At 43.0% G+C, this 25,666-nt stretch overlaps 1 protein-coding gene across 4 annotated transcripts in view; it reads left to right on the top strand.

Annotated features, from left to right (window-relative positions):
• DDC (dopa decarboxylase) overlaps positions 1 to 25,666 on the top strand; it is a 305,481-nt gene that overhangs the window by 87,033 nt on the left and 192,782 nt on the right. For 2 of the 4 annotated variants that reach the window (XM_039336394.1, XM_039336391.1), the window contains exons 1-3: positions 1,362 to 1,424; positions 3,691 to 3,789; positions 5,834 to 6,052. In XM_039336394.1, coding sequence (XP_039192328.1) covers positions 5,852 to 6,052 — 201 coding nt within the window. In that variant the 5' untranslated portion in view covers positions 1,362 to 1,424; positions 3,691 to 3,789; positions 5,834 to 5,851. Of the gene's footprint in view, positions 1 to 1,361; positions 1,425 to 3,690; positions 3,790 to 5,833; positions 6,053 to 25,666 lie in introns of those variants that run through there. The other 2 variants (XM_039336392.1, XM_039336393.1) reach the window with 2 other exon arrangements.

Below are 25,666 nucleotides of genomic sequence, written 5' to 3'. Positions count from 1 at the left end.
CAGCAGCGGCTATCACTTCAAGGGGCCTGAGGGTCTACAGCTAGGTAGGTCAACCAGGTCACAAAGTAACAGAAGCCCTGGCCTGACGAGCCCGGTGGGCAAGCAAGCAGGCCAGGCATCGGGGCACAGTCCTTGGAAGACACCAGGACACAATAGAGAGAACAGGCTCACGCCTCCCTCCAGTCAGGGGACTTATGCCAGTAATCCACAGCTAAGAAGGTCACAGAGAGCAAAGAAATCTCCCAAGTACCTAGAAGACTACATAACATTGCTGGCAAGGCAAAGGCCAGTAAACAGTGGGAGCACTGGGGAGCAAAATGTCATATAAAATAAATGTTGTATGTTGGTAGTAGTTTTAGCCCGGGGGAAAGGGGTGTTATGTCCCGAGCCTTTGCAAACGGCTCGGGCGTTTGCAGGCAGTCCCGGGCAGGTGCAAAGCTGCCCGGGACCAGACAGGCTGTCGCCAGCGCCGTGCGCATGCGCGGGTGCTGGCGCGGGAAAAGTAACCCATTTACCCGGGAGTTGCCTATATAAGAGGCTGCGAGGCGTTTGGGCGAGGCTGAAGCCATCTTCCTGTAAGCTGAACGCTGAATAAAAGAAACTGAGAACTCCAGCTGCTTCTCGTGTCTGTTTTCCCGCCAAGGACGCAACAGTTATGACCATTTTTTCTGGAATAGTGATCTGGTGAAAATACATTTAGAGTGAAAACTTGTAAGCATCCTTAAACAATCCATGTGATTTTTCTTCTAAGACTGTTTCCCAGATATAACTGGAATGCTAAACTGCATAGTAAGAAAAAATAATTTTGCAAAGCACATCTGCATTGTTTGAAAAAAAATGGCATGATCTAACATCTGTTTCTGGGTTTCATTCTGTTTTGCTTCCTTTTTGTTTACATGTTTGTCCAGTAGATTTATAAATGAAACACAGTTTTCAGGAAGCTTTCAATAGATACAGCTCTATATTAATCCTGGGTCTACAGATAGGCCTTTGATGTGTGCCCAGCATGATGCTTAGAAAGCTGTTCTACACATGCTCAAATATAACAGTGTGGGACACTAATTGTACTCAAATATTTTCTTAAATGAATGTTTGTGTGCCCATTTAAAATAGTACATTTAGAATCTTCTGCAATAATGAAAGACAATTGATCAACCTCAGATGAATAGTACATTGAGTTTCTCAGCAAATATGAAGGCATATTTGTTTGCTTTGGATTTGGCATAGTGTTTGTGTTGAGTACAAATGAATAGATGAAGAATAGGGGAGAAAATGTGATGCTCAGAATATTAAACTGCAAAGCATTCTCTGATTGGTTCATGGAAACTACTTACTCTCAATATAAATGGACAAGAACATCCTCTTTTTATAACTGTCACAAAGAAAGCAGCTGGGGAAACAGGGAAAACAAAATCTCTCAAACGGTAAGTAAAAGTCTTTACCATTTAAACTTAGTTATTGAAATCATCTTAATGTAATCATCACCAGCCTGGATCCTGATGAAAAATACCTCCCTGATAGCAGTATTTCAGTGAGGATTCAGTTAGTCAATATACCAGTGTTAGTATTCTATTGTTCTGCTTGAGTTTTTTGATATATTGTAAGATGTTTATATCTGAGGAAGAAATAGGTTAGTATTTCAAAATATACTAATTTTCTGTACATTGCAAAAATTGTTTAGTAACTGTATAGTACAGAAAAATTAAGCTTTAATATAGTACTTCAGAGTTAAAAATACATATAATGAACCAACTTTATACATAATAATAACAAATATACTCTTAATCACGCTTTAGCCATACTGGAGATTCATAGAATGGTAAAAATAACTGCTTAATTATTTGCTTTATGCTCTCAGTAATTAAACCTGATCTTAAGCTTAACCTAAATATCTCAACCTAAAGGAACTTAAGCAGAACACATTCTCAGATAAATTAAAAACTTTAAAATGAAAGAAGAAAATTTAAAATTTACTAGTATTAGTAGCACCACTGGCATTTTATTACTTTAAAGCACAAACAAGTGTGCAAATAGTTTTCTAAAATTAATGTAAACATTTTAATTACAAAAATGAGAATAATATTCATTATTCTGAAATTTCTATTAAAATCAATTTTAATAGATATGTTCTTTCTCTTGTTCTATCCTAATATATCAGCTAAGTCTGTTTTGTTCCTGTTGAGGCTGGTTAATTACAGAACTATTAAATGTGGTTATGCGGTAGATTTCCAATTAAAAAAACCTTTCTTCCTCTTCCTTCTTCTGCAAGTAAGGAGGTGATTAATATTTTTAAGTATTCCTGAAATAGTAGTTATAGTAATATCAGAAAGCTATATTATCTCATCCTTTTAATTATTTTTATAAGAGTTTGGAAAATGTAATGAAAAATTCATTAGATATTTATAAGGTTGGAAACAGATCAGAAAGTGGTTGATGAGATCCTCCAGCAGAGGCTGTACTGTTGTATTCTTTGTATAATAATAAAATAATGGAACTGAAATTTCTTTAATACGAACATCAATCAGATTTGTAGTCATAATTATATTAGCAGCTGCTTTTCCAAAATATTTAATGTATAGCAATTGATTGCCTTAATCATTTAGGATGCTAGTGTATTTACTTCTGTTATGCCTATGGATAATCCTCTGTCTATCTAACTTCAGTAGAAATGCTCTTTTCCTAAATAGAACTTTCAGTCTGCAAGTCAAGTTAGTTCCTTTAAATTGTTTTGATGAGAATATTTAGATACCTCTCCTATTAACTTATTAATTCAGTGTTTTGTATAGTTCTTAAAATAATGAAAATAAATTAACAAATAATGCTACACAGAAAAACTATTTTAGACATCTTCACAAAAAGTGAGAAAGATATGAATAATTATAATAATTTTGGATAGTTAGCCTATAAATGTCTTTGAAACTTGCATATCTTGGAATGTGTGCATGTCCATGGTGATGGTGGTGAGATGGAACAAAATTTCTGGCCATTTCAGTGCACTTCATTACTTGCTGGGTGAGTCTTATGTCTGTGACCAAAATCAATTTTCTTACACAATATATAATAAGAAAAATTCTTGAATTGAGTTTTAACCTAAATAACAATTGTCCATGTACAGTAATTTTCTTGATAACAGTATAAAAGTAGTTTGTCTGCTTCTAAGTTGTTTTTTTCCCCCTTTGGTAGCCCTTTTTAATCTACAGTCCACGGATTTTTTTGTGTTATGGTCATTTCACCCACAACAATTCATTAGAGCAGATTTCAATTTCAGAGTTCTATATTGTTATCACATGTATCTTATGAGTGGATTTTTATATATATAGACACTATAATACAGATCATTTGTTTGTTAAATGCAGTGATTTTGCTTTTTAAAAAGCTTGGTTCTCTATTTCTATGAGGAATTAATTTACTGGAGATGAACTGAGGTTCATAAGCCTTTGCACAACTTAAGGAATCCAACTGCACCCAAGGCCTATATTGTGCCTTCGTTTATATTAATGTATTCCAGGGCTTTTTTTCTCATAGAATGCCCAGAACGGAGTTCTGGCACCTTTTTTGGATGGAACCTTATAGGGTAGGCAAGGTGGGTTGTATGACATGTGTGAGTTCCGGCACCTTTTTTTTTTTTTTTTTTTTTTTTTTTAGAAAAAAAGCACTGATATATTCTGTCCAATTATGTTTATGTTGTAGGTCACACTTTACAGTAAATGCATCATTTTTAGAGGTGCTTTTGTAGGAAAATAAGACTGGCAAAAAGTAGATATATAGCAACATCAGAAGACTTTAAAGGTAAATATCTATCTTTTTCACTACACAAAACATATCTATATTGCACTACTTGAACTGCCCAGAATTTGTAGATTGTTGTGGTGCTGATGATTTTACCCTCATTCCTTCTCAGAAACCTCTAGTGGGAGACAGTATCTCAAATTTGAGAACAGATTTATCAATTACTTTGAATTTAATTACTATTTAATTACTTTCACTCTTCCTTTTTTCACTAAAGCAATAATCACAGATTTTTAAAATATTTTTTTCTTTTGGATATGGTTAACACTGCATTATTTTTTGCAACATAGAAAAATTCTGAAATATTAAATGGTTACTAGAGTTTCAGTAGGGGGTTACTGAATCAATATTAGCTTGATCAGTACTAATTGCCATGTTTCTGGCATGGTGAGCAAAAGTTGCTTTAAATTCCCACAATTCTCAGGTAAGAGAATTATCTGTGTCAGGAATAATTACACACTAAATGACAATTATGTTAATGTTCTGAATAATATCTCCATCTCTTGTTAACACTGCTGTTTTCTGCAGTGATTATATATTTAGTACAGTGAACATGCAGTGTTTAGAGAGAGAAAATAAATAAATGCAATTTGCATTATCATGATCCTAATTTATATGGAAGCCTAACAATGTACACTTTGTTGCGTGCATGTAAGTTTCCACCATGCAAATTTATTAAATACATAATGCTTTCAGGAGGACAATATCATCTGAGTGACATTAAGAGTCAGAATGTAATCTACATTTTTACTACACTGTAATTAATGTTTTGTAACTTTTGCATATTATTTTAAGAAACTTTTCATCCATCAAAATTAATAAGTATGGATAAATAAAGCTTATATGGTATTGTAGGAGATGACCAGGCAGAGCCCAAAGGTAGGGTCAAATGTATCATCAGTTTGGAGTCGCTTACTCCCACAAGAGACCTAAGTCCAGGCCCCCTATGAATTCCAGCTACTCTTATCTAGTACCAATTTCCCTTGACCGTTAGTCAACCAGATTTTGTGTATAGGTAGCATATAATAAACTTTTAGTGCTTTGAACTCAACTCCAGTTCCTGGTTACTTGTGCCTGATATTTCTATTGCATTAAATGTTTTTAATTTTCTGTGTTCTGTTTCCCATTGTTTTCCTACTATGTACTGGTGGTGGCCCTAAATTAGTGAGAAAGAGATTTGTATTGCTATGGTTCTTTCCATAAGTTAATCAAATTCTATATTTTCATATAATAGTTTAAAAAAGAAATATATTTGAGTATTTAGCAGCACACTCCATCAATTGACTTGTTTAGTCCTTTATATGAATCACTTGGATAGGTAGGTATGTCCCTTCCACCCTTGGCTAGAGCCACCTGGGATAAACAAGGCACTCCTTGTTCTTTGCTTGGCCTTGTCCTAGGGTAGATAAGCAAAGCCTATTAAGATCAAGATATGATAAACTTCTTGCTCTTTGCAAGGGTAAGCAGATATATTGTACATATTGTGCATGATCAGGATGAGTCAGCAGCTCTGGTAGAATAAACTTCATTGCAGTCCTAACCTGGGAAGTGCTATATGTTTCTGGTTTAGAAAAAAGATCTGCATATTAACATTTTCAGATTTCCTGACCAGAAAAGAGCAGAAAGTTTATTTGATGTTAGTATTACACTGCTTATAAACTGTATTGTACTGTTCTTCTTGCTTCTCATGCTAGAGATTTTTGGAGTTCAGTGTCTATAACAAATCTAAATAATAATAACAACAATAACAACTTATTACCTCCATATCCAAAAGTACTTGTAGCTCAAACAGCACAAGCTTTCATATGTCAGGCTCTCCATTTTTAATGATGAGCTTTCCCTCACTATTTGTCTGCTTTTATTATTATTTTTTAAGAGATAGAAACCATTGGACACAATCCTGTAAATTTCTGTCTTTTGGATAATGTAAAAGAGATAATCCTATCTAAAAATTGGCTATTGGTTTGCAATTGGTTTCATATATAAAGAAGATAAGACAAATATACATGTGCATTTTTCCAAATTGTCAATGTGTTTCTTTTAGGTTGCTTGAAATCCAAAAATGGATGCCACAGAGTTTCGGAAAAGAGGAAAAGAAATGGTGGATTACATTGCAGATTACATTGAGAAGATAGAGGAGCGACAGGTCTATCCTGATGTAGAGCCAGGTTACTTAAGAGCCCTCATTCCAGAGTTTGCTCCTGAAAAACCTGAGAGATTTGAAGACATCCTTAAAGATGTTGAAAGGATAATTATGCCTGGGGTAATATTATTTAAGGAGTTTTGAAGATTTTACTTTTAATATTGATGACAAGAAATGTAAGGGTCTAATGATGGTCTTTTGATGGAACAGATATGGGTCACATCAAGTGAAGGTCTTGTGATGGCTCTTGTGATGGGAGGTCACATCAGGTAAGGGTCATTGGGAGGTGAAATGCTGGTTGGGCAAATTGTGGGTTGGTTGAGGGTTGTGCTGTGGCTGATTGGTTGTGCAGTTGATTTGAATTTTCAGGGTTTGTAGGCTGGTTGTAGTTCAATGTGTCTGTTGATGGAATGGCTTGTGGAGTGCCAAGCTTCAATAAACACATTTGTATGGCAGGTGGTAGCATGGCTGATGATTCTTGTATTGCTTCAATCAAATTGGTGCTATTCAGTATCAGTGTGGGTAACGATTAAGGATTTGAGATCATGCCATTTGACTGCCAGCTGTACAAAGGCCTCCAGTACAATGGTGTTTGTGGATCCTGGTTTTCAAATGACTTAAGGAAACAGACAAAAGACTCCCATTCCTTGACATCAACATAAGAAGACAAGATAACAGAGAACTGGAAACATGCATCTACCACAAACCCACATATATAGACCAGATCCTCAGTTTTGCAAGCAACCACCCCACCCCACACAAAAGAAGCTGCATTCAGACCCTCTTCAGAAGGGCCAAGACACACTGCAGCCTTGCAGAACTAAGTAAAGTGGAAAAGAAATGGCTCTTTGATGTCTTTCTTTGCAACAGCTATCCAAAAAACTTTGTATTCTACCACACAGCACCCAAACCACAACAAACCACACAGCCAACCACTACACACAAACTAACCCTACCATACACAAAAGGAGTGTCAGAAATGACAGCCAGAATTCTCCAACTTCTAGGAATAAGAATAGCCCACAAACCCATATGTAAGGACCCACCCCACTTTGCATCTTAAGAAGACAGAACTCTTGGAATAATTCTTCCAACAGGAATCCTTTATTAAGAGAAGTGGTTGCAGGCATGCTAGACAGGACTTGGGGTTCAAGCTCTTCCATTCAAGGTTTTAAGGGGTTCCCCAGTAGTCCCACCCAATCAACCCCCCTTCCAGTGATAGTTTCAAGTATCACAATTCCACCCCTTTTCTTCTTTCTTCCGTCTGGATGGAGACTTCAGATAACTACATGAAAGGCAAATACTCTCCTTTGGTATGCTAACACTTCGAGGTTACAATAAACACACATTCAACATTCAGCCCTTTGAAGTGTACTGAAGGAAGTGAGGGCCATAAAGCCCCTTTGTTCTCCCCCTTCTCTCCCTCTTATGGCAGAATCCAGAGATGGCAGAATTGGGAGTTTCTATATTTGATAATTAAAGATGAAATATAATTGGATTCTGACATCCGGCCCCTCTTAACAATAAGAGAGATCCACCTGAAAGAAAACACAAGTATAAAATTTAGTCAGGCTTGTTAGGATACTCTGTGTGAAACTTCTTCAATAGCTTCGGGGCTCTGACATGACGTTTATGGACCCACTCATTTTGTGAGGGAGGGAGGTGTTTCCAGGCAACTAGGTACTGAGTTGCCCCATGATATCTCCTAGAATCCAGGACTTCCTTTATTTCGAAGTGTTGTTCACCCTCCACCATGAGTGGAGGTGGTGGTGGGGGGATTTTTGGCCGTAGATGTGACTGATGCTCTCTTTTCAGCAAGCTGCAATGAAAAATTGGGTGTATTTGCCTGAGGTTTTTGGGTAATTCCAATTCTACTGTTACTGGATTTATGATTCTTTTAATTGGAAAAGGTCCTATATATTTTGGTCCAAGTTTTTTACAGGGCTGTAGGGACTTTAGGTATTTTGTAGATAAGTACACCATTTCTCCTATAATGAATGGTGTAGGCTCAACCCTTTTTTTATCGGCTTGTGCTTTGTATGCCCGCCTAGCTTCATCTAGTGATTTTCTGACTATTGGCCAGGTGTTTTGTAGGTTTTCCATCCATTCTTTCAGTGAAGGGATCGTTGGTTCTTTTCGGGTTAACTCTGGCATAGGGTTGAAACTTTGACCGTTGGCTATTTGAAAAGGAGTGTAGCCTGTGCTGGATGGACTGCATTATTGTAGGCAACTTCTGCAAAAGGAAGTAAGTCCGTCCAATCACTCTGTTGGAAATTTAAAAAACATCTCAAATATTGCTCAAGTACCGACTGGCAGCGTTCCGCTTGTCCATCTCCTTGAGGGTGGTGGCTAGATGTCAATCCCTGAGTGGTCCCTAAGAGGGATAAAAATTCCTTCCAAAATGCAGACGTAAATTGCACTCCCCTATCAGAGATGATGCGTTGGGGTGCCCCGTGCAATCTGTAAATGTGCTGGATGAAAAGTTTTGCTAAGGCCTTTGCAGTGGGAATTTTTTGGCAAGGGATAAAGTGCACCTGTTTGGAAAATAGGTCCGTGACTGTCCAGATAACAGTATTCCCATTGCTTTCTGACAATTCCACTATAAAATCCATGGCTATTTCCCTCCAGGGGGCTGAGGGACTTGCCACTGGTTGTAATAGCCCTGGCGATTTCCCTTGCAACCTCTTTGCTGATGCACAGGTTGGGCAGCTGGCAACATAACTTTCTATGTCCTTTTTTATTGATGGCCACCAAAATTGCCGTTTAATTAAGTGTAAAGTTTTTACAAATCCAAAATGCCCTGCTGATTTTGTGTCATGGCAAAGGTGCATGAAAGTTAGTCTTTGAGTTGTTGGTATATATAACTTTTCCCCTACCCAAGGCAACCGTCTCTCATTGTGCACACATGTTTGTTTTTCTGGAACCAGTCATCTGTTTCCAAACTTTTTCTGAATTCAATCCCAGTTTGGCTGTCCAGTTGTGGTTTTATTTTGGCTTGGGTTCTTGTGGTTACTGGTGTTGCCAGTTGTGACTCTGCCATTATTGGTCTAGAGTCTGTGGTTCGTGCGCTGTTATATTGAGGCATGCGAGATAGTGCATCTGCCAGGAAGTTCTTTCTTCCTGGTAAATGTTTGAGCTTAAATTGGAATTGGTGAAAATGCTGGGACCAGCGGACTTGTTTGGGATTGAGTTTCCTGGAAGTTTTCAGGGCTTCTAAATTTTTGTGATCAGTCCACACCTGGAAGGGGATTTTGTTGCCTTCCAGGAACTGTCGCCATGTGAGTAATGCCCAACGTATCCCATAAGCCTCCTTCTCCCATACGGGCCAGCGCTGTTCTGTTTCCGTGAGTTTCTTGGATGTATATGCACAGGGTTGCAATACTGCATCATCATTTTCTTGTAATAGCACAGCCCCCACTGCCACATCACTTGCATCTGCCTGTATTATGAAGGGCTTGTCCATGTCTGGGTGCCTTAGTACTGGTTCGGCAGAAAAAAGTCTCTTTAGTCTCTCAAACGCTGCTTGGCACTCCATTGTCCATGTTAGTGGCTGGCTAGGTTTTACTGAGGATGTTCCCTTCGTTTTTAGTAAGTTAGTGAGGGGCAAGGCTATCTGTGCAAATGAGGGGATGAATTGGCGGTAAAAATTTGCAAAGCCCAGGAAACTTTGTAGTTGCTTTCTTGTGCGGGGTGGTGCCCAATTTAGTACTGCTTTGACCTTCTCCGGGTCCATTTCAATGCCCTGTGGGGATATGCAATAGCCTAGGTAGTCTATCCTTTCCTGGTGGAATTCGCATTTTGAGAGTTTGGCATATAGGTGAGCGGCTCGCAGCTTCTTTAAAACCGCTCTGACAAGTTTGACGTGTTCTTCTTTTGTTTCAGTAAAGATAAGAATGTCGTCCAAGTAAACAAGGACCCCCTTAAACAGGTGCTCCCTTAGAACGTCATTGATTAATTGCATAAAGACTGCAGGGCCCCCTTGTAATCCAAATGGCAAGACTTTGAATTGATAGCACCCCATGGGGCAGTTAAATGCAGTCTTCCATTCGTCCCCTTCCTTGATTCTCACTCGATAGTAAGCTTCCCTTAAGTCTAGTTTAGAAAAAATTTTCCCTTTCGATAGGTGTGACAGCATGTCTTTCATGAGGGGCAGCGGGTATAGGTTGCTTTCACTGATTGTATTCAGGGCCCTATAATCCACGCATAAACGTAAAGAGCCATCCTTCTTCTCTCTAAAAAGGACCGGGGCAGCCACTTTAGGCTTGGCTGGCTCAATGAAACCTCTCTCCAGGTTTTTTTTTATAAATCTTTCCATTTCCTCCTTCTCCTTTGGGCTCATGGAGTATAATCTGGGCTTCGGGAGTTTTGCCCCAGGCTTGAATTCAATGGTACAGTCTGTGGGTCGGTGGGGGGGAAGCTCATTCGCCCTCTCCTCACTGAAGACTTCAGCAAGGTCCCTATATTCCTCTGGTATTTCTGTTAATCTTTTTTCCTCTCCTATGGATGCTTTTTCTATTCTTGATTCTGGTAGCCTCCCTTGGGGTTTTAAGTCCATAGAGTCCCCCTTCGGGAATTTGATTTCTGTCGTCCTCCAATTTACCCAGGGGTTCCATTTTTTCAACCATTCCATCCCTAGAATCATTGGGCATTCCATACCTGGGGTCACCACAAACGTTAAGTGCTCTTCATGGTTGCCCAGGGAGAGGTGTATTGGCAGAGTGGCTAGGGTAGCTGGCATCCCTCCTGCTATGGATCCATCTAGCTGGCCAACTGAGATTGGTTGTTCCAGTCTTCTGGATGGGATGCCCAGATTCCCCACTAGTGTTGGGCTAATAAGGCAGCGGGTGCAGCCAGAGTCTATTAAGGCTTTCACCTTCACAGCTTCGGGCATGGGGGGGATTAATATAGTCACTGTTTTGAAGATGGGTGTGATGCATCCACTTACCAGGGGTTCGCCCTCCGAGCTGTCATCTGAGGCATCCACCGTCCCTGTGGTGTAGGCTGGAGTTCTTTCCCCTTGGTGAGCAGAGGTGGGGGTTTCTGCAATTTCCATCATTCTCATGGCTGTTTCTTTTGGCTTAGCTGAATACCCTCTGGGTTTGTTGATTGGGGATCTGTCTGGGTTGTGCTGGGGGGCCTTTGAGCGGCATTCTACAGCTCGATGCCCTTCTCTTCCGCACTTGAAACACCCCATTTGCTTCTTGGCTGTATCCGATGATTTCACCGGTTGGTGTGTCAGCTCAGGCGGGGGGCGGCTCCATTGTTTTCTTCGGCGGTGCCTCTTCAATATGTCGATCTCTGCTTCCTCTGCCAAGACGTACCATTCCTCAAGTCGATGTGGGTCCCCTCGGGGCAGGCAAGCATCATATAGATCATAGTTTAGTCCGTCTTTGAAATGGCCAAGGAGGATGTCTTCTGGCCAATTCAGTTTGCTGGCAATGGCCCGGAATTCTTGTGTATACTCGGCCACTGGGCGTTTGCCTTGCCTCATCGTTGTTATTCTTTCACGGGCTTTGCGATCAGCCAGGGGGTCTTCAAATCGTCTTCTCAAAGAGGACATGAAACGGTTGAAGTTACTGAGTTCTGGGGCATTGGAGTCATGCAAGTTCACTACCCAATCCGCAGCTGGTCCATCCAGGGCAGATTGCACGATCCGGATGCGGGCTTTGTCGCTGGGAATGTCCTGCCCATATTCCTCCATGTAGCTGAGGACTTGGGTTAGGAAAAACCCCAAGCGTGTTGGCTCCCCTTTGAATTTCACCTCCAACGGTGGACGTCTTGGAATGGATCGGTGCCTCCGTTGTGGGTGGTAGTGTCTTCCGTCCAGATTGCCATCTGTGGTCCGGTAGGGGGTGGGGGCTCCTGGATCAGTAGATGTCCCTGGGGTTGCAGGTTCCACGTCCCCCTCGGTGTCTCTCCCTTTGTGGCTCCAGGAACTGGGGCGGCCGTAGGGCTCAGTATTCTCCTCTCCTAGGGAGCTGAGAGTTCTCTTCATCAGGTCAATAGCTTTCTCTAGGATCCAGTCTGAGTACGGTGCCCAGCTTCCTCCCTCTTCACTTGCGTGCAGGGATTTCTCCATCTCCTGCTTCCATTCTGGTTGCTTGGTCCCCCGTCTCAGGGTCACCTTTCTTGATTCCTTTCCCCACTCACTTTTCTTTCCAACGCCCATCGACCAGCGAGGCTTGTGGTCCTGTGTCTCCACCACTTCTTCTCCTGAGGAATCTGGCCTCTCGGATTCCAACATCTGGCAAGGTTCCAACTGGGTCAGCGGCTCTCTTTCCAGGGAGTTTTCCCCCTCTCTTGCTTCGTTGTCTGACATGGTAAATTTTTGCAAAATCCCCCGGCAAGGGTCTCCCTTCCAGGTGGATTAATTTTGCAAGTCCTGTCTAATGTAAGGACCCACCCCACTTTGCATCTTAAGAAGACAGAACTCTTGGAATAATTCTTCCAACAGGAATCCTTTATTAAGAGAAGTGGTTGCAGGCATGCTAGACAGGACTTGGGGTTCAAGCTCTTCCATTCAAGGTTTTAAGGGGTTCCCCAGTAGTCCCACCCAATCAACCCCCCTTCCAGTGATAGTTTCAAGTATCACAATTCCACCCCTTTTCTTCTTTCTTCCGTCTGGATGGAGACTTCAGATAACTACATGAAAGGCAAATACTCTCCTTTGGTATGCTAACACTTCGAGGTTACAATAAACACACATTCAACATTCAGCCCTTTGAAGTGTACTGAAGGAAGTGAGGGCCATAAAGCCCCTTTGTTCTCCCCCTTCTCTCCCTCTTATGGCAGAATCCAGAGATGGCAGAATTGGGAGTTTCTATATTTGATAATTAAAGATGAAATATAATTGTATTCTGACACCATAGCCACATCCCCCAGGAATTATCTAGAACCAAAGACAAGAAGGATGAAAGTAACAATGAAATTTACAAAAGCAACTAATTCTATGTGGCACAAACATCACATCATTTGAAAACCAGGATCCACGAACACCAGTTGGCAGTCAGAATCAAAATCAGAATCAAGTTGGAAGGGACCTTGGAGGTCTTCTAGTCTAGCCCCCTTCTCAAGCAGCAGACCTTATTTCATTTCACACAAGTGGCTATCCAGTCTCTTCTTAAAAACCTCAATTGATGAAGCACTCACAACATCCAAAGGCAAGCTGTTCCACTGGTTAATTGTCCTCACTGTTTAGAAGTTTCTCCTTAATTCCAGATTGCTTCTCTCCTTGATTAGTTTCCACCCATTGCCTCTTGTCATGCCTTCTGGTGCTTTGGAAAATAAATGGACCCCCTCCTTTTTGTGGCAGCCTCTCAAATACTGGAATACTGCTGTCATGTTCCCCCAGTCCTTTTCTCTAGACTGGCATTTCCCAAATCCTGCAACCATTCTTCATATGTTTCAGTTTCCAGGCCTTTAATCATCTTATTTGCTCTTCTTTGCACTTTTTCCAAAGTATCAACATCTTTTTTGTAATGTGATGACCAAAACTGGATGCAGTATTCCAGATGTGGCCTTACTAAGGTTTTATAAAGTATATAGTAACATGCTAACTCATGTTTAAGTACTCGTCCACTAGGATTTCAAGGTCCCTCTCATAGTTACTATTTTTGAGCCAGGTTTTGCCTAATCTGTACTTGTACCTTTGGTTTTTCTTGTCCAGGTATAAAACCTTGCTTTTCTCCATATTAAATATTATTTTGTTGAATAGGGTCCATTGTTCAAATCTGTTGAGATCTTTTTGGATTCTGAGTTTGTCTTCTGGGGTATTGGCTATTCCTGCCAGTTTAGTGTCATCTGCAAATTTGATGAGTTCCCCTTCTATTCCCTCATCTAAGACATTTATGAAGATATTGAAGAGTACTGGGCTTAAGACAGAACCTTGTGGTACCCCATTGCTTACTTCCCTCCATGTAGATGTAGTACCATTAAGGACTACTCACTGAATATGGTTTGTCAGACAGTTACAAATCCATCTGGTGGTGATGCTGTCTATCTCCCATTTTTCTAGCTTACCAAAAAGTAGGTTGTGGTCTACTTTGTCAAATGCCTTGATGAAGGCTAAATATATTATGCCTACAGTATTTCTCTGGTCTAGTATTTAGTCACTTTGTCAAAGAATGAAATAAGATTGGTTTCTCAAAACCAATTTCTTATTTTTTTTTCCTCCAAAAGAGGCACCAGGCCTTATTTTCAGGGGATGTCTTTTATACTCACCTCCGGCATTGACCACTTCTTCTGTGGCTGAAGGAGCAGTTTCATTCTGCAGATGCATTCCAGGCTACATTTTTCAGTCAAGCCTTTCTGGAATCCTATGCAGTTGAGTACCAACCTATGGACTAAATCCATAGCTTGGTTCTTGGCTGCAGAGGTCTTGCAGAACTGAGACATGGATTCAATCCATAGCTCGGTTCTTGGCTGCAGTGGCCTTCTGGAAAGGCCTGTTACTGAGCAATGCAGGCCTGGCTGCAGAAAACTCAGCAGAAATGGGCCGGCGAGGACAGGCCTAGCTGCAAGGTAAGTGGGTGCAGGGAGTGTGGGGCAGGTCCACTCCCCACCCCCACCCTAGCTTGATTTTAGGTGTGTGCCTTGCCTCAACACTAGGCCTTATGTTTTGGGTAGAGCTTATATTAGGCCCACCCCCCAAAATCAAGCTAGGGCTTACTTTCAGGGAAACAAGGTATATGTTGAAAGAAACTTTTTTATTATCTTTGACTTTTATTGGAATTCTTTATTCGTTTTGAGATTTGCTTTCCTGATTTCATCTTTGCAGATTTGGGTTATCTGCTAATATTCGCCTTAGTTATGTGTCCCTCTTTCCATTTTTGTACTTATTCTTTTTATCTTTCAGTTTATCAGAGTGATCTTTGTGCAACCAATTCTTCTTATTTTTCTTTTTTAGTGGTATTGTGTTGGGCTGGGATTTTATGATTGTATTTTTCAGTGTTTCTCATGCTCCTTGAGTTGTTTTCCCCTTTAGAATTTTTACCTGTGAAATTTTGCGTAGACTCTCTCTGAGTTTGTTAAAACTTTTAAAGTTTAAGACACTATTTGGATTATATTCTATTTGCATTATATTGAATTCCAGTATGACATGGTCATTCTCCAAAGGTTCTGACAATTTCAACTCCCTCTACCACTTCTTCTCTATTAGTAGTAATTAGGTCCAGTATAGCTTTTCCTCTAGTTCCCTACTACTACTTTTGGATACAAAGTTGTCAGCTAAGTTGATTAGGTTACTGCTTTTGACCCATTGTACCACTTTTAGGATATGGCAATATCCGAGGACCACCAGTCAGCTAGCAAGGTGTCAAAAACTTGGCCAAAAAAAGAGAGGAAAAAAATACAAGACTTACAACAGTTTGCTTAGTGACTGTTCAAAGTTACAATGGCCCTGAAAAAAGGGCCCGCCAAGCCACAGCCGAGCAAGACACCTGCCTGCCCCCCGGCGGTGCTCTTCCTCCTGTCTGAGGTTTTCAATGTTGTGAGCATTTCTGTTGAGGATTGGCAGTGGGGGTGGGGTGGGGGTGTTTGGTTTTTATTCCTCCTGTCTGCTGGGTAGTTGCAGCAGGTTTTGGTCACTTCACGTGACCCTGGGACACTCTGACCATAATAAATATGAATCAGTTGCCAAGCATCTGAAAGTAAATCACAAGACCTTGGAGATGCTGCAACATTCCAGCTGATCGACAATTCTTCTGGCCTCAGCAGAAGCACCAGGATCAGCGCTGAGCTCCAGTTGGAGCCTGGCGCTGATTCTGGCACTTCCACTGAGCCGACAGCCCTGAAGAAGCACTGATCAGCTGGACAGCAGCACTGATCCTGGCATTTCTGTTGAGCCCTGACAGCTCTGCAGCTGTCTCTCGCTCAGGTTGTGCAATGCTGCCACTGGTTCAGCTCATTCCCCTCCCCCGCTACCACTTTTCTAGGATGGTCATGTACCACCTGCCAGGTGCCAACGTACCACAAGTGGTACCCATACCACTCGTTGAAAAGCCCTGCTCTAGGGTATATGCAAGTGAGTTTACATGCCACGTTCCGATTATATATTTGCGGTTTAAAAAAGGATAAAACCTGCCTTGTCTGACCTCAATAGCCCTCTCTGTAAAGCAGACTTTAATTATTTTCATGGGTGATTTCAATTAAAAACACTGGAGGTGACATGATAACGGTGTTTCCTGTTTGAGAGGCTGCCAAAAAAAAACATGGGGGTCACCAAAGCACCAGAGAGCAGGACAAGAAACAATGGATGGACATTAAAAACTTCTCAAAAATGATTAAAAAACACTAAGATCACTCAAACCCTCATATCACTTGAATATGAGCCAGCAGGGGGCTGCAGCAGCCAAAAAAGCCAAGGCAATCTGAGGCTGCGTGTCTAGGGCGAGTCTCCATCCTCCAGAGCATGATTGTCCCACAAGTGCTTTTTCAGGGGGCAACTGGACTTTCCTGTTTTTCTAACCAGAGCTGCATTAACAGGGATTTGGGGCCTGTCTCCATGGGCGTCCAGTGCCAGGTCAAAACCTTTGAGCAGGCATTCATCCAAACCTTCTGCGGTTTCCCGATCTCCTCCATCACATCAGGGAATAGCAATTCACTCTGTTCTTTCTGGAAAGATGCTTTCCATGCTTCCTAAGTCATTTATGGAGCGTGGGAAGCATTGACTGGGCGATGCTATCAATGGTCCAATCTGATTCCCTTTTGGGGTCAATTAGAATAAAACTGGAAGGGACCTTGGAGGTCTTCCAGTCCAAGCTTCTGCTCAAGTAGGAGACCCTACACCAGGGCTTTTCAACCTTTTCACCCATTGTACCACTTTTAGGATATGGCAATATCCGAGTACCACCAGTCGCCTAGCAAGGTGTCAAAAACTTGATGACCAAAAAAAAAGGAAAAAAGTGATAAAGTACAGGTAGTCCTCAACTTACAACAGTTCGCTTAGTGACTGTTTGAAGTTACAATGCCACTGAAAAAAGTGTCCCCCAAGCCACAGCCGAACAAGATACCTGCCTGCCCACCTGGCGGTGCTCTTCCTCCTGTCCAACATTTTCATTGTTGTGAGCATATCTGTTGAGGATTGGCAATGGGGGTGGGGTGGGGGGGTGTTTGGTTTTTATTTCCCCATCTGCTGCGTGGTTGCAGCAGGTTTTGGTCACTTCACATGACCCTGGGACACTGTGACCATCAGAAATATGAATCAGTTGCCAAGCATCTGAATGTAAATCACAGGACCCTGGAGATGCTGAACATTCCAGCTGATTGGGGCTTCTTCTAGGCTCAGCAGAAGGCCAAGATCAGCACTGAGCTCTAGCTGAAGCCTGGTGCTGATCCTGGTGCTTCCACTGAGCCCTGACAGCCCCGAAGAAGCGCCGATCAGCTGGAAAGCAGCACTGATCCTGGTGCTTTCGCTGAGCCCTGACAGCCCTGCAGCTGTCTCTCGCTCAGGTTGTGTGGTGCTGCCACCGGTTCAGATCATTCCCCTCCCCTGCTACCACTTTTCTAGGATGGTCATGTACCACCTGCCAGGTGCCAATGTACCACAGGTGGTACCCATACCACTCATTGAAAAGCCCTGCTCTAGGGTATATGCAAATGAGTTTACATGACACATTCCGATTACATATTTGCAGTTTAAAAAGGGATAAAACCTGCCTTGTCTGACCTCAGTAGCCCTCTCTGTAAAGCAGACTTTAATTATTTTCATGGGTGATTTCAATTAAAAACACTGGAGGTGACATGATAACGGTGTTTCCTGTTTGAGAGGCTGCCAAAAAAAAAAACATGGGGGTCACCAAAGCACCAGAGAGCAGGACAAGAAACAATGGATGGACATTAAAAACTTCTCAAAAATGATTAAAAAACACTAAGATCACTCAAACCCTCATATCACTTGAATATGAGCCAGCAGGGGGCTGCAGCAGCCAAAAAAGCCAAGGCAATCTGAGGCTGCGTGTCTAGGGCGAGTCTCCATCCTCCAGAGCATGATTGTCCCACAAGTGCTTTTTCAGGGGGCAACTGGACTTTCCTGTTTTTCTAACCAGAGCTGCATTAACAGGGATTTGGGGCCTGTCTCCATGGGCGTCCAGTGCCAGGTCAAAACCTTTGAGCAGGCATTCATCCAAACCTTCTGCGGTTTCCCGATCTCCTCCATCACATCAGGGAATAGCAATTCACTCTGTTCTTTCTGGAAAGATGCTTTCCATGCTTCCTAAGTCATTTATGGAGCGTGGGAAGCATTGACTGGGCGATGCTATCAATGGTCCAATCTGATTCCCTTTTGGGGTCAATTAGAATAAAACTGGAAGGGACCTTGGAGGTCTTCCAGTCCAAGCTTCTGCTCAAGTAGGAGACCCTACACCAGGGCTTTTCAACCTTTTCACCCATTGTACCACTTTTAGGATATGGCAATATCCGAGTACCACCAGTCGCCTAGCAAGGTGTCAAAAACTTGATGACCAAAAAAAAAAGGAAAAAAGTGATAAAGTACAGGTAGTCCTCAACTTACAACAGTTCGCTTAGTGACTGTTTGAAGTTACAATGCCACTGAAAAAAGTGTCCCCCAAGCCACAGCCGAACAAGATACCTGCCTGCCCACCTGGCGGTGCTCTTCCTCCTGTCCAACATTTTCATTGTTGTGAGCATATCTGTTGAGGATTGGCAATGGGGGTGGGGTGGGGGGGGTGTTTGGTTTTTATTTCCCCATCTGCTGCGTGGTTGCAGCAGGTTTTGGTCACTTCACATGACCCTGGGACACTGTGACCATCAGAAATATGAATCAGTTGCCAAGCATCTGAATGTAAATCACAGATCCTGGAGATGCTGCAACATTCCCGCTGATCAGCGCTTCTTCAGGGCTCAGCAGAAGTGCCAGGATCAGCACTGAGCTCCAGCTGGAGCCTGGCACTGATCCTGGTGCTTCCACTAAGCCCTGACAGCCCCAAATGTCGCATTCATCTGGAATGCGGCATTGATCCTTATTCTGAATCAAATCTAAAGTGCTTTCTTTTAAATCCAGTCAGATAGTTAACTCAAAAGAAATGATCTTATAATAAACAAAATATATTTTAATGAGAAAGATTACTTGCATTCACGCTGTGGTTGATGCTCCTGTAAATACATCTTTGTCCATTTTTAGATCATCCCTTTAGATAAGAAGATATTGCTCTCCATACCATCTTTATAATGACTCAGGCTCATTGTGTGACCTTCCATGGCCTATGCTTCTTACAGACAAAGAGATGCCCATGTGGCTTGTGTCCAGGAAGTCTCCCAATGACCTTTGGAACTCCTCCCACTTACCCATTCACATACCTAGCATTTAACCCAATAACTGCCAGACACTCTGACACACTGATACCTGTTCTCTAGTTCTCTAGTTATACGTTCCAAAATACTCCCCGCTTGGAAATTTATATTTCCACTACTAAAATAGTAAAAACATAGCATCAAGGCATGCAATACTCATTGTTAACTAACTTGTGACTAAATAGGTAAAACTTGGTATCAAACATGCATAACTATAAGGTAAATATAAAACATGCACAATTATGCAAAAAGGGAAGTGTTACATCAAACAATGCATAAGACAATACATAATTTGAGGTTTGATCTTCTGGTTCAGTCTTCGTCAGCAACGGGACCAAATCGGTGATCAGCCTGGTACAAGTGTCTTTGAGTCACGACCTGGTTCACGTGGCTTTACAATCTGGACCTCAGCTGGGCAAACTAGTTCGTCAAGTGGGTGGGCCCAATGCGCAAGTCCCATGGGCCAATAGTTCTGGTATGCAGTCTTGTCTCCCAGTGAGACAAGGTCTTCTTCCTGCAAAGGAAACTGGTACCAAATCTGGAATAGAAAACCTGGAACTGAAAGTTTCTCAGGAACAAAGGGAACTGGATTCGCAGGATACTCAGGAACTGAAGAACCTGGAAAACATAAACAGCTGGATCTGAAAACACAGGAACAGCTGGAGCTGAAGAATCAGGATCAGAAACATCTGGAAACTCAGGAACAGCTGGATCTGAAAAATCAGGAACAACAGCTGGAACTGAAGAGGTTCAATTTTCTAAGTTGGTCTTCTTTAGCAACAGGACTCAGTCGGTGATTAGTCTGATGTAGAGCTAGTTGCTTGTCGTGACTCCTTAGACAGCGTCTTAGGTTCTAGGTGTAAGGCTGCTGGGTGCCTGTCGTTGTTGCACAGGTAGCATTTCACCTTTGCTGTGCAGTCCTTGGCCGTGTGATCCATAGAGTCACAGCATTTGAAACATATCCTATTCTCTTTGATTAGGGTCTTTTGATCATCTAGGGATTTTTTCCTAAATTCTCTGCAATCATTTAGAGAGTGATAAGACTTGTGCATTGGGCAAGTCAGGCCTTTTGTAGTTGGATGTGGATTCGAAGGAATGCTTCTCGGTATTCGTTCATCTGGAGCCTTCTTTGGGGGAGGCGTGATGTCTGATTTATATACTGAAAGGGTGGTTCTGTCCATAGCTTGGCCAGATCCCTTGGCCAGATCAGGGCTGTGACTGTTTTGCCCAGTTGTCGGATAGTGTGCTTCTCTGACGGGAAGGTACCGGGGGTCATTGTGGAGTTTAACCTTCTTGCTGATAAATTTAGCAAGAACCGTGAAGGGGGGAATTTTGTTTTGATTGTCTTGCCTGTAAGTTTGAGAAAACTCAATCCATTGTTCACATATCAACTGTGGTAGTTTTTGGATGATAGAAGTTTGTATTCTAAACAGGTCGAGGCAAGCTAATCCCAGCAACATAGGGTCCTGTTGTGCTGACCGTAGTTGAGTAATGAGTGATGAGAAAGTCTTCAGCTGTTGGTGGTCGTTGATTCTTATATCGGGGAAATTAAGAATGCGGTCCAGAAGCGAGGACTCCGTCACTGAGGGATCACTGTAGTCCTCGTCAAGTGCGGCTCAAGCCTCTGCAAGGCCGATGTTGGGGTCACCCAAATGGGATGCAGAGATGTCATTTACAGTGTTTACACATTCTGGGCCTAACCATGCTGTCAGCTGAACAAGTTCCTCGTCTGGCCCAGCCTTTTCTTCTTGATGGTGCGCTTGAAGATATGTTTCCACAACAAGTAGTCTCTTCCAGCTTTGTCGGAGAATTTCCGTACCCCTCTGGCTGCCAAGTCCAACCTTCTTCCAACATACATTGGATACATCGATCCCGTGTGCGGGCTGTAGCTTGGTGGAGGTGGTGGATCCCTTCCATGGCTGGCTGGTAACTTCCTTCGGCGTATTGTTGGCTGAGGGTATTTTGCCATGTCACGTGCAAGGGACCTTGTTGGCTTGGTCTGAACTCCTCTGCTGTGGCCTTGAGCTGAGGGAGCCCAGGCTCCTGCTTGCTTACATGTTGGAGGGTCTGTGTTTCTAGTAGAGTGTAGCTAGCTCCCTGGTAGGCTGGCAGAGCTGATGCTCGAGGCTGTCCTCTGTAGTCAGGATTGGTGGCAGTTCCTTGGGACGCTGCCTCCTGTTGGTGCAGCAGGGACTCTAGTGACTCTAGTGTGGCTCTAACTCTTTCAACCTCTACAGGCTGGTTCTGCTGTAGGGCCGTTGGCGCTACAGGTGGATCCGTCCGATTGCCATTAGTGGTATGGTTTGGCGGGTTCTGTGGGGTAATAATGGTGGAAAGATCTTGTGGCACTCCCCGCTGTGCAGTCGTTGCTGTTGCTGGTAATCCTATCAGGTTGTCATCGAGGGTGTAGATCGGTGGGTTCGATGGGGCAGCAACGGCGGGAGGATCTCGTGACCTAGGTGTCGTGACATCAACTCTGTGGTTGACCGGCGAATCAGGTTGTTGAGATTCCGCTGTTCGTCTACTTGGTCTTGGGGGACTTGTGACTGGCTGTGGCGCTCTCACCTGCGCATTCTGGAATGTGCTTTGGTTGTTCATGTAGGTCTGTACGCAGCTACGATGCTCTTCATTTTCCAGTTGCTGCCTGTCTGGCAAGAAAGTGGTGTGCTGGAGTATTTTCTGAAGGCCTTCTGCTCTAGCCATTTTGTCTGCTATAACTCTTTGGCTTTGAGTAAGTTCAAGTTCTTCTTGGGCGTCTTTTCTTTTGGCCTTCATTTTAGCTGCTATAGCCTTTCGTTTGGCTTCCATTTGAGCTGCTTCATTTTCTTGATCGGCCTTCAACCTGGCAGCTTCAGCTTCTTGATCGGCCTTCACTCTGGCAGCTTCAGCTTCTCAATTGGCCTTCACTCTGGCAGCTTCAGCTTCTCGATCGTTCTTCATTTTGATTGCTTCAGCTTCTAGCTTGGCCTCCATTTCAGCTTCCTCAAGTTCTATAGCTGCCAATTTCTTCTTTTTCTGCCACTCCTCCTGTACTACACGGAAGACAGCTTCAGCAGCTTTAGCATCTATGATTATTTGCTCTTCCTGTGAAATTCTGGATGCTCGGCTATGCCGGGAGGATGCCTTCGAAAGGCGGGAAGTGCCTGTGACATGCGATTGTTGGGACATGCTGGAATATGCCCTGGATGTGTGATGAGAGGATGAGGCTGTTCCAGACACGTGGGATGGAGCCGCATGCAACTGTTGGGAGGATGCATGTGAGGAGCGGGAAACTTTGGACTCGACCCTGTCGACCAGTCTACCTCTCTGGCGAGGCTCGGGCTGTGGGGAACCCTGTGAGCTCTCTAGAAACTTCTTACATTCCTTGTTTAGTAGCTTGAGGCTTTGCATCTCGCTATCAACAGTTGAGTTTCTTAATTGTTCTTGAATGTCCTCGAGTTGCCATTCAGACCTCCTCCATTGCTCAAGGGCATCTTCTTTATCTTCTTCCAATTCAGTCGCCTGTACAGGGGAAAGCTCCTCCTGAGGATCTTGGTAGAGTTGGAGTAGTTTCCTCCAGTGTCTTTCATGGCACTTGTAGTTTGACTCCCATCTTTCCATCAGATGTGAGTGCATGGTGGCTGTGGGCTTTCTTTGTTGTCTTAGATCGTATTGACCCTGAGACGTTTTTGGCTTTGTTGAGGCTTGAGTTTCAACCTCTGCATACTGGTCAAGGTTGGCTGTTTGCAGCATCTCTCCTAGACTGGCTGGTTGGGGTGTCTCAACTAGGCTGGTTAATTGAACCCCTTCGTCCAAATCAATAAGACACTCCTCCATGGTTAGGGTAGGTTCAGTGTTCTTCTCAGCGATTTTGAAGAAAATTTGAACTTCTTTCTTTGACCACTAGGGGTCGCTACTTGTAGATCAGCTTCTGAGGTGCTATCTGTGGGTGGAGATGCCACTGGGTGCCTTCTCCTGCGTTTGTGTGTACTTCAGTGCAGTTCACCTCTTCACCACTAGGGGTCACTTGCAGTGGGTCAGCTACCAGGGTGCTCTGGCTTCGAGGTTCACCCTTTGTCCACTAGAAGGCCTTCTCTGGGTGCCTTAAAGGCTTGCATGTAGTGCCTCCTTTAACCACTAGGGGGCATCTGAAGAAAGGGTAGCCAAATTCTTCCTATTTAATGTGACTGCTATTGGCCACTGAGAGAATGTAGAGGTACAAACTCCCACCTGGCACTGTTGAGCTTGTGGTAATAGCCAAAGAGACTTGGCTTTGATTTCTTCTGCCTAAGTTCCCTCAAGCTGGAACAGCTTGGTCTCAGCTTGAGTAAGTGAGTGAATGCTTCTGATAAGTTCACTCTGTGCCCTCTAGGGGGTGTTGGTAGCTTGGGATAACTTTAAGTAGCTTGCACTTTAACTAACAGATTTGCTCTGCGTAGTGCAGTGAAGTACTTTCTTTCCCTCTGTTGTGTGCTGAATTAATTGTGGCTGTTGTAACTCAGCTAAAAAAAAAATTGCATGACCACCAGGGGGTACTTCTGTGATGCTATGTGGGGTTGGTTCTGCCTCTGTAACTAGATTCCTCCTTATCCCATAACATTGGCTGAAATTCAGAGCATTCCTAAGGGGGGGAGGGAGCTTAGTTTTCCACCGGTGCTGTGTTACTATAGCAACAAATGGGTTTATTGAAAGGCAATCAGCCTTCCTTGCTAGCAAACTCGTGGAGAAGAAACAAATTTGTTGTTGCTTGTTATTCTTCAAGCGTAAAATTCAACATATTTCTAAATGCTTAAGTTTCAAATCTTTATTGCATCAGGCAAGCTGAGAGAGAGAGACACTTTCCCTTTGAAGGCAGTGATGAGTTAATTGTCTGCCTTTGGCTGCCTTGCCTTTCCAAGCTTTTGTCTGAACTTTAGAGCAGTCATTAAACAGTTCTTTGTTTCTGGCTGCGTAATTCACTGGCAAAGAGGGGGGGGATAAAGCCCAAGCTCCTTCTGGTGTTAAAATTCAAACTTTTCATGCAAGGAACAAAAGTGTAGATTTTTTCTTTTCTCCTCGCTATAAACATTAGCTTGTGAACAGATCCAAAGGTAATTTTAAATCAGATACAAGGCACATTGTACTTTGAAGCGTTGGCTAGCAAGCAGAATTACTAGCGAATTAGTAAGACAATGCCTCTGAATCACTCCTTGAAAGCTGTCTTTTACACAGACACGCTGGCTTTGCTTTGCAGGCTTTTAAAGGTATCAAGAGAATCTTTACTTCCTTGAAGGTTAATGTAGAGAAAAAGGCTAACAAATTTGATTCTCTTTCTTTAAACTGTTGCAGCTTTGAGAGGAAAATTAATTTTTAACAATTTACTATTTGCTTTCAAAAGATGGCACGAATTATGAGTGTCTTCTTACTATTCTGACTCAAATGTAAAGTGCTTTTGTTTAAATCCAGTCAGACAGTTAACTCAAAAGAAACGATCTTATAATAAACAAAATATATTTTAATGAGAAAGATTACTTGCATTCACGCTGTGGTTGATGCTCCTGTAAATACATCTTTGTCCATCTTTTAGATCATCCCTTTAGGTAAGAAGATATTGCTCTCCATACCATCTTTATAACAACTCATGCTCATTGTGTGACCTTCCATGGCCCATGCTTCTTACAGACAAAGGGATTCCCATGTGGCTTGTGTCCAGGAAGTCTCCCAATGACCTTTGGAACTCCTCCCACTGACCCATCCACATACCTAGCATTTAACCCAATAATTGCCAGACACTCTGACACACTGATACCTGTTCTCTAGTTAGGACTACATATATGTTCCAAAATAATCCTGATGCTTCCGCTGAGCCCTGACAGCCCTGCAGCTCCAGCCGTCTCTCGCTCGGGCTTGTGCCACTCATTCAGCTCATTCCCCTCCCCTGCTACTACTTTTCTAGGATGGTCACGTACCACCTGCCAGGTGCCAATGTACTACAGGTGGTACCTGTACTACTGGTTGAAAAGCCCTGCCCCACACCATATCTGCCCGATTGCAGTCCAGACACTTCTTGAAAACTTCCAGTGATGAAACTCCCACAACTTTTGAAGGCGACTTCTGTTCCATGGGTTGATTGTTCTCACTATCAGAAAGTTTCTGCAGGGAGGTATTGTGGACAGATAAGGCCTGTTTATATCTGAACAGTTATTGCATTTAAGTGTCTGGGGGGCAGAGTATTGAGGGGGCAGCCTCATTGGGCCCTTGGAGTAGGCAAAGGACTCGGAATAGCTCATCTGTGTGCAATGGGGTGCAAGGATGAGTCTTGTCCCTGCTGCGTGGCTACCATGTCCTTGGCTGCGCTGCTTCATGTGGGCCGTGGCCAGGGACATTTCTCCTCCGGGGGGCTGCTGGTGAGGAGGGGGCCATGGGAGGAGGCAGGGCTGGGGAGACTGTGTGTGTGTGTGTGTGTGT

Source organism: Crotalus tigris, unplaced genomic scaffold (assembly GCF_016545835.1).
Source record: "Crotalus tigris isolate CLP2741 ecotype Arizona unplaced genomic scaffold, ASM1654583v1 scf7180000017666.379230911805:20528666, whole genome shotgun sequence".
Lineage (NCBI taxonomy): Eukaryota > Metazoa > Chordata > Lepidosauria > Squamata > Viperidae > Crotalus > Crotalus tigris.
This window is presented reverse-complemented; position numbering and strand designations above follow the sequence as displayed.